The sequence below is a fragment of the Trachypithecus francoisi genome, unplaced genomic scaffold (assembly GCF_009764315.1).
Source record: "Trachypithecus francoisi isolate TF-2019V2 unplaced genomic scaffold, Tfra_2.0 Lachesis_group17, whole genome shotgun sequence".
Lineage (NCBI taxonomy): Eukaryota > Metazoa > Chordata > Mammalia > Primates > Cercopithecidae > Trachypithecus > Trachypithecus francoisi.
Window position 1 is genome coordinate 50,625,238 of NW_022681462.1, and position 9,134 is coordinate 50,634,371.

A 9,134-nucleotide genomic window follows, 5' to 3' on the forward strand; every position below is an offset into this window, starting at 1 on the left:
TGTCTACTAAAACAATAAAAGCAAAACTTCTGTTTTCCTGATTCAGTATAAGGAACATTACTGATTCTTATTTATTTGTGAGATGGAGTCTCACTCTGTCACTTAGGCGGGAGTGCAATGGCACGATCTTGGCTCACTGCAACCTCTGCTTCTGGGTTCAAGCAATTCTCCTGCCTCAGCCTCCCGAGTTGCTGGGACTACAGGCACCTGCCACCACGCCTGGGTAATTTTTGTATTTTTAGTGGAGACGGTTTCACTATGTTGGCCAGGCTGGTCTCAAACTCCTGACCTTAGGCGATCTACCCACCTCTGCCTGCCTCCCAGAGTGCTAGGGTTACAGGCATGAGCAACTGTTCCTGGCCACTGATTCTTATTTTTAAAAGTGACTTCACACAGCTTGTAGTTTTCCTTCCAGGGAGAAGATAATTCATTAGAAACATTAAGGAGGGAGTGTTAATTATTGCTGATAACTCACACAGCATAAGAATGAACTGCAAGGATCTGATTTGAACAAAGCATTGTATTTTGATCAGTTCTACATCTTGATACAGTTCTTTTTTCAAAGCGTCCACTGTAGAGGAAGAAAGTGGTTAAAATACCTAGTAATGTTTGCAACTTATAACATGGATAGAAGACAGGCTTCCTTCAGGCTTACCAAAGAATCCCCATGCCATTTTGAGTAGTTGAGACACAGCCTCTTGTCCAGACTGAAAACTGGTTTTTGGTGTGAGAGCTTACCTACCTACACCTGTCCCAAGTTTGCTTAATGAAATTGAAACCACATAAAATATCCAAGGCAAACCTAATAAAGGTGTTCCGCCACTGACTCTGGGACTGGACCCTTGTGGGTCTGTATGTACGTGACTAGGTAGGCATTTGCCTTAAGTTGTCTGTTCCGTGGGGCTGAAGCACAGGCCTGGCCATCACAAAGCCTAACATCTGTCAGGCCCAGTCTGTGACGTCACTGAGAAGGGTGAGCGTTTTCCTTGGGTCACCTTCAAAGTACCTTCACTGTGTATCTCTCTGGAATGAATAACACTGAAATGAACTGTAACACTGAAATGAATGAACTGTAACTGCCATTCAAAATAACTTTCTAGCTAAAAATCCTCCCCTTCAGCCTACTCAAAATGAAGGTGACAAGGATGACGATCCTTACGATTCCATTTCCACTTCATAATATTCTTTCTCTTTTTCTTAACACTTTTTCTCTAGCTTACTTTATTGTAAAAAAGGACTTAAACTAAAGGTTCAATAGTAAGACATGGTTATGGTAGGAAATCCATTGTTTATTAATCAGATGCCAAACTATGTATTCATGGAAACCTAAAATTTAATGTGTTAATACACATCTTTTGCATAATCTTTAAAAATTATTTGGTAAGGCAATAATTGGAATTAACTTTTTTTCTTTACGTTTGCATGGGAAGGCCGTATTTAATATTTAAAAGCATACACCATCTTTGAGCCCTTTTGTGGAGCCCTTTTAGATATAACAATTAATGAACCCATTAAAATGTTTATTCCTCTAATCAGGTTCTGTTACACTGTAATAGAGTTAGCCTAGTCTGAGATATATGTATTTGGAATTAAAAGAATTGAAATTTTCAATACTCTGAAGCTCTTACCTTTCAAGAATTTGAGCCATCACAATCCCATTCAACACAAATGAGAGTGGTTTCATACACAAATATAAAAACTGGGACGGTTCTGTTTTCACGTATGTACCATTTTCTCCATAAGTGATTAAAGGTTTACATGTGATTTAATATTTAAACTTTGGTAAGATTTTTCATAGAAACAAGGAAAAATTTCCTTTGTCCGTGTACATATACAAAATCATTTGGTAAGCAGGGTTATCCTAACTGGATACAAAGAGCTTCATCTAAATTAGAAATTTAATCTCCAGTCATACTTATGATTCAACAGGAGCCAATAACATAAAAAAGGATAAAAATGTTTGAATTTTTAATTCAAGGTGTTTTGTTCCAGAAATCAGAAAAATCACAGCCTCTGTGTCGGTATTCTGTCTGCTGGGCATCTCATGGAGTGACATTTCTGTACCCTCAGTAGAAGAACAACAGATTCCCATACAACCTCTACACGTACTGAAAGGTCTTAGAATACATTCTGAGTCATCAACATAATCCATATGCTGTGTAGATTGAAAAGTTGATAATAATCCATTCACAGTAGATAGGTTAACTCTACACCTAGAAAAACTCATTTCTTGACCATGTAATTAAGAGAACAAAGCTACAGTTTATTAGCTACACTTAGTAAGATATGATTTTATCTGAAAAGGTGCAGGAAGTTTAAAAAGAAAAAGGATCAAAAAATGATGTGCCAGCATGACACTGAAGTGGTCTGCAAAGTCCCCATCTGCATATTTGATCTGCACATCCCCAGGGTGGCTGACCCCTGTCTGAGGGTGTCAGCTAGACACAGAGTGGATGACGCTGGAGGGATTCTAAAGGAAAGTGTCATCTGTCAGGGACGAGGACATGGTTATGCCACGAAGCCGGTAACCAAACGGGGCTTCTGCTTTCCTTAGAAGGGGGTTGAAGAAAGGGTTGGTTAAAAAGTGGGATAAAAAGTAGCAGCGAGCCACACACTTAACCTTGTGTGTGCCAGAGTGTTCTTTTTCAGATTGATGAGAGAATCAGCACGTGGTGTTCAAGCCTCAGCAGATAATGCCAACAGCTGCTTCATCCGGACAAAGTGATCTCTTTAATCACATTTTTAAGAAGAAAGTACAGTGTGCACTTTGACAAAAATACTGCAGATTATGAAACACGACTTTTAACATAAACACAATTTGGGCAGTACAATAAAGGCAAAACATGCTGAGACTTGTACTAACTGTCTCATATATATATAAATCAATACCCTCACTGCCCAGGTAAAACAATACACCCCACCATAAAGCCGAGCAAAAGCTGAAAGAAATCTCTTCACAGACATTTTGTGAGCATACGCACAAAACACATGCTTTTAAAAGTATCAGACTTTGAAGCCAATTTCTAGTTTGCTCATTGACATAACTGTTCCCAACAGTCTCCCCTTAGCATTACATATAAAGTAATAAACCCCGACTTTTCACTTATAGGTAGTTCAAATCAAATTTTGTTACAGCCAACACCAAAGACCTATCAAAAATCTACAGTCACATTGGAACTTTGGTTGGATCAAGTGTTGTTTGGACGAAGGAAGGCCTTTACAAAAGACTAGGACTCTCTCTACTACAGAAATTTAGATTGTGACAGTATTTAGATTATGAAAATATTTAGTCAATACTCTCCTCCATAATGACTAGTGACTAGAATTTAAGAATTACAAAAAGAAGAAAGTAGAGAGAAAAAGCTAAAGTCAAATTTATTTTTATTGCCTTTGTCATTCAACAAACAAGAAGAAAACTGATAATAATTAAGATTTAAGTTTTCCTTTATACATGATCATCCAAATTCTATATGGATGAATTACTGAAAGCTGAATTTGGTCTACCTGCTTAACAAGAAGTCATATAAACATTTTCATGTTTTCTCCTTCAGTTCCAGAAAGTTAAACTATTTAAAATAGTTATAAACATAGGAAACCAGGAAAAATGAGGAAATTTATTCTTTAAGGTCACTTTCAATTTCTGTATTTCTTTTCAGATTTCATACTGTAGCTATTCTGAAAATTGATTTTTGGCATTCTCAAAAATCTACATCACATATCTTGATGAATCATGTTACAAAATTTTATGTCAGTTTTCATTTGTGTTAAGCAGAATAAATGTATTTATATATAATATTTTCATTTAAAATAGAGATTTTGGCACAAAGTCCTAAGCCTGTACTCGTCAAATTGCATTCTATGCTACTTTCCCTGGATCAAGGAATTGTGCTCCTATGAACTTGTACCTTGTGTATGTAACCTTTGCTGTGTCTCATGCTTAACAATCCAGCAGTATTCTAAGACTTTAGAACATGAGAAAAAGGTGTAGATTTACTTCTTCTTGTTGGTGGAGGTGGAGAAGGGGTGGAAAACCACTTCTTAGGATTTTTGTCTTAATATTTTCATGTTCCTCTTCTGATAATACAGTAGGCACTTGCATCCTTTGGGGTATCTTTAGTGGGAAATCAAAGGACTGTGTGAGTGGCTTCATTTACTTTCTACACTCAGAAATGCAGAGGCGTGTTCCAGTCAAGTTTTAAAGAATTATTTAGAAGAAAGACAGGCCAATAAAATCTACAGTTAAGAGATAGAGAATCAAATACTAATCTTTAATGCTTATATTCCACTTCTTTTCTTTCTGCTGTACTTTTAAAAAGTACTCCAATGAGTGTAATTCAATTTTATATGAAAATTCTGAGTGACTATATTATCGAATGGGAAGAGGTAACAAATTACAGACTAGTGCAAAACAGTAGGACTCCCACATTCTCCAAAGTGCTTCCTGAATAAAATTCAAAACTTGATATCTCACCAACTTGTTAAACTTTAGAATATTGTATCTATAAACTTTCTTCCTTGTCTGCTTGGAGCCTGTAACCTGGAGGCTCAAAATTCAAGCATCACACTACAGAAAAATTCTGCTGAAGCAGGTAATCATAGATCGGCATAGATCACCTGCCTCCTCCTCCTACTATTGCACAACATAAAACCCACCAGCAAGTTGTAAGCAGGTGCTGCCCTGTGCCCCCGCTTGCCACATGGACCCTCATGGGTGGAACTTCATCAAAAGCTGCTCCCAAATCTATCAGCACAATAAGCTGGTGGATACTTGGGCATCCTTTCTCTCTGCACCATTTAAACAAGAAGAAGAAATGGAATTTTGATGTCACCCCCAAACACACAGTAGACAGAGGAACAAGTTAAAAAACAGTAGACTCAGTAGTTCATAGGAGTCCTGGAACCTCCAATCTGCGCTCTGGGAGTCAGGCCATTCCTTCAGGATGACGTTCTGATTGTTTGCCCAGTTTGAGTCATAAGGTGTCTCTGCTTCCAGCTGTGCTCTTCACTTACCGGCTGCTCCATCGGGTCAGGACAGGGAAAAGCTTCCACCCTGCGCTTAGGAGTCACCCCCAAGTGCCATCCTTCTCCCCTGGGAAAGAAAGCTGTTCTCGATACTTTTAGTGCCATTCACTTAACAACTGATTACAGATATACATATTTTTTCATAAATAAAATCTGAAGCATATGCGTAATATATTAAAATCTTCACCAACAAGGGTGTGTTAAAAATTTCAAGTTCTGTCATTCAAGTTCAATAAAGGCACACATTACCTTTTTTTTTTTTTTTCAGGCCTGCAAATAATATAATTGCTACCTGTAAGTCACAAAAGGCATTTTGTGGGACTATTTTTTATTGGATTTTCCTTTTCTTCGGATTTGCTTCATTTATCCGTGGCATGAATCTATCGCCCCCCCAGGAGTATTTAGATGTACAGAGAGTTTTCATGGATTCCACTGTTTTGTCGGGTTTCAGAGTAACAAACCACAGCTGTGCTGGGTCAGACACTCACATCTGCTTTGGCTGCTTCTATTAAGGCTTCTCACTCCCGAATCTGGCTTTCCGGCTTCCAGGTTCCGATGCCCTCCAGACCAGCCGTGGTGGCGGCTTGGGCGGGATGCCTTCAGTCAAACTGTCTTCCCTCTCTGGATCAAACTGGTCTTTAGAGAGAAGGGGCTGCCGTAGTAAGCCTGGCGTCTGGGTACCCTTTTCTCTGCTGTGGGGTGTTGGGGGGGTGCTGGGCTTCTCTCGGCCAGATTCAACATCTACCTCGTTCTTCCATTCCATTTTATAGGCCTGGGAGGATTTCTTGGAGAACTGTTCTGGCAAGAAGCGCCTGGCTCTGGGCTGCAAATTGAGCACGGTGGTCCCGGTATCTGTGTCTGAGTCACTGCTATTGCCATCTATCACAGAGCAAAATACAAGGTGGGCAAGCATTTTAGAGAGAAGGCATTGCAAGAAACTTCAGTACCTTAGTGGGTCAGGCAACTGATAACATCCTGGGGCTCTGGGGAGAGGGGAGGTTAGCGGGCTTGTGCTAATTTTAGGTGAGTGGCCTTGTGCATCTTACATAACCCCTGCGAGCACCCATGCCCTCAAGTATATATTCATGCTAACTTTGAAGAGCTTACTGTGTGCCAGGAATTGTCCTAAGTCCTTTCAAATGCGTTAGCCCATCTTGTCTTCACAATCACCTACTTTACAGATGGGGTAACTAGGTTCAAGAGGTATCTGTAGGTGGTGGAGCTGGGATTCCAACCGAGCCCCTCTGGCGGTAGCAGCTGTGCTCATCTGCCCCACAGGGATGATTCCAGGAGGGCTCAGCCTGGCATCTGGCACACAGTAGGCGGTCTGATAATCACCTGCTATGGAGAAGAGTCTTGCCTTGATCTGGAACCTCAAACACGGCTTTGCTGATTTCCTTTACATGTCCACAAAAGGGCCCAAACCCTTTGCAAACAAAGGGAGGAGACAGCTTTGGAACCAGATTCAGGTGCTGGAGCGCTGTGGGTAGGGCAGTGAACAAAATGCTTGTCCAGGAGTTGACATTCTTGGGAACTGAGAGCATGTTTGCTGGTGGGACCAAGGGCCACTGTTGTAAATATTCAGTGCTGCCTTGTCTTCCCCCAGTTATTCTCACCTCACCCTCCTTTACCATCAGCCATCGTTTAGGCTTCCCTCTTCACAGTTAATTAAACAAGCCAAAAAAAAAAAAAAAAGAGGGGTAATGATTATTCCATCCCACATTTAAAGAAAATGTTATTTTAGATTCTAGGGGTACATGTGCAGATTTGTTACATGGGTATATTGCATGGTGCTGAGGTTTGGGCTTCTAAAAATCCCATCACCCAAGTAGTGAACATAGTACCTATAGGTAATTTTTCAACCCTTGCCCCTTGCCCGGCTTCCTGCTTCCCGCCTTTTGAAATCCCTAGTGTTCATTGTTCCCACCTTTGGGTCCTGTGTATCTAATGTTTAGCTCCCACTTGTAAGTGAAAATATATGGTATTTGGTCTCTTATTTCTGCATTAATTCCCTTAGACATCCCACATTTTAATAACATGAAATCCTAATATAGTTCTTCTGGGGTTCACAGACAATGTCTTCATTGTCTACATAAAGATAACTATCGCATTAAAAAGATATTAGACATTATAACAAAGTTTTATAGTTATAGCCAGAATAAATATATGGCTGCTTTCATGAAAATATATTGGAATTACTGTAAAATTTCAATTACTTAAACATTTGCAGAATTACAACTTTCTGTTTACCTGCCCTTGAACCCCACGGTGACAATATTTGCTGGAAAATAACTGATTGGATTCTTTAGAATCTACACAGAATGCCATTCCAAAAGGTTGCAATGCGAATTAAAATTCACCCGGTTATTATTTTAGATTTGCAAACTCTTGAACTCATGCTTAATGAAGAAAAATAATAGGAAAATTTGTCTAGTTTATAAACATTGGCAAATAAATTTAAAATATTTCTGCTCCAACTATATTCATTACCTGCATTAGAAATAGTCTTCCTCTTTTGTAGCTTTTCTGGAAGCTTTGTATTTTTAGGTAAGGATAAATATCGGGAGGTTGAAGTGGAAGCCTGTAAAATATAAAATCTTACTTAAATGATACAAAAGGCACTTATTGTATATTAAAGATTAAAAATTGTATGGCAAAACTTCATGTTAAAAACCAGAATTTTAATTCCTGATTCCAAAATTACTTTGTGGGGGGCTGTAACTATTATAACTTGAAATAATTAAATCCCTTCCAAAATAAAATGGAGATCCCTACAAAGGGAAATAGAAATACGTGGGAAATAAATTAGAAACACATATGAAAACCACTGGCTCTTCTCAAAGAAAAGCTACTGAAACATCTATGTATAAAAGTACTGCCAGAAAGACTTAGAACCTACATGTATGGGGAAGAAGATATGTTTACAAATATATGTATGTAAGTTTTTTTTTTTACTTTAATAAATCTTTAAAATGATACTAATAGAACAAAAAGTATTACTACAGCTAATTTACTGGCATTTCAAATACTGCAGTCACTAGTGTTTTAAATTAACTGTTAATTAACACTGCTACATTTTACACATAAAGTAACTCCTTGTTCACATATAACCATTTTGATTTCTGACAACCCAATATAAGATATTATTAAAAATAAGCCTCAATTCTTGCTATGTGAAGCCAATATATCATATTATTATTATTATTATTATTAAGATGGAGTCTCGCTCTGTCATCCAGGCTGGAGTGCAGTGGCGCGATCTTGGCTCACTGCAATCTCCACTTCGGTTCAAGCTATTCTTCTGTCTCAGTCTCCCAAGAAGCTGGGATTACAGGCGCATGCCACCATACCCAGCTAATGTTTTTTGTATTTTAGTAGAGATGGGGTTTCACCATGTTGCCCAGGCTGGTCTCGAACTCCTGAGCTCAGGCAATCCACCCACCTCGGCTTACCAAAGTGCTGGCATTACAGGCGTGAGCCACCTCACCAGGCCCACAATATTATTTTTAAATGGCTTTCCTTGTCTATTGACAGTTCCCTGAACCAATTGCAATGCTGGCCACATTACCTGCAAACACTCACTTCCCCCAGCCACCCCGGCCTTCCTGCAGCTCCTCAGAGAACTGTCAACAGCCACTTGATTGGCAAAGCTGATGATACCATCAGCTGATCAATGGAAGGGCTGTTGGCTCCACCCCTGGAAGTCTCCCAGAGGCACACACTCAGTTACCCTGTGGTCTCGATTCAAACTGCTGTCCTTCCTAATGCTTTCTCGCAAACTGTGCCGCCGGCGAATCAGAATCTCCTTGGCTTGTCTCTCACTTGTGTCGGCAGTCAGACTGTGTCTGTTGTAGGATAAAGTCTGAAATGAAAACACATAGAGGACATTAAAAAAAAAAAAAAAAGAAAAAACCCGATCATTTCCCCAGAAATTCCAAGACTTTACCACATTTCTTTGGATCTGCACCTCAGCTAAGCACTTACAACCTCTGTGCAGAGAAAAAAATTAAGAGTATAAAAGTTAACAGTCTTCAGATCTTCAAAGAATTTATATTTTCTTTTCATTTTGTGTATTTTTTTCTTTTTCTTTTTTAGAGTTGGGGTCTTGCTCT

At 39.2% G+C, this 9,134-nt stretch overlaps 1 protein-coding gene across 1 annotated transcript in view; it reads right to left on the reverse strand.

Moving 5' to 3' along the window:
- Positions 1–2,707: 2,707 nt before the first annotated feature.
- The window catches only part of SLC9A2 (solute carrier family 9 member A2), a 93,808-nt gene continuing 87,381 nt past the window's right edge, over positions 2,708–9,134 (reverse strand). The window contains exons 10-12 of the mRNA XM_033175587.1: positions 8,753–8,884; positions 7,513–7,603; positions 2,708–5,901 (exon numbers count right to left, since the gene is read on the reverse strand). Of these exons, the coding sequence (XP_033031478.1) occupies positions 5,531–5,901; positions 7,513–7,603; positions 8,753–8,884 (594 nt within the window). The 3' untranslated portion in view covers positions 2,708–5,530. The remainder of the gene's footprint in view (positions 5,902–7,512; positions 7,604–8,752; positions 8,885–9,134) is intronic.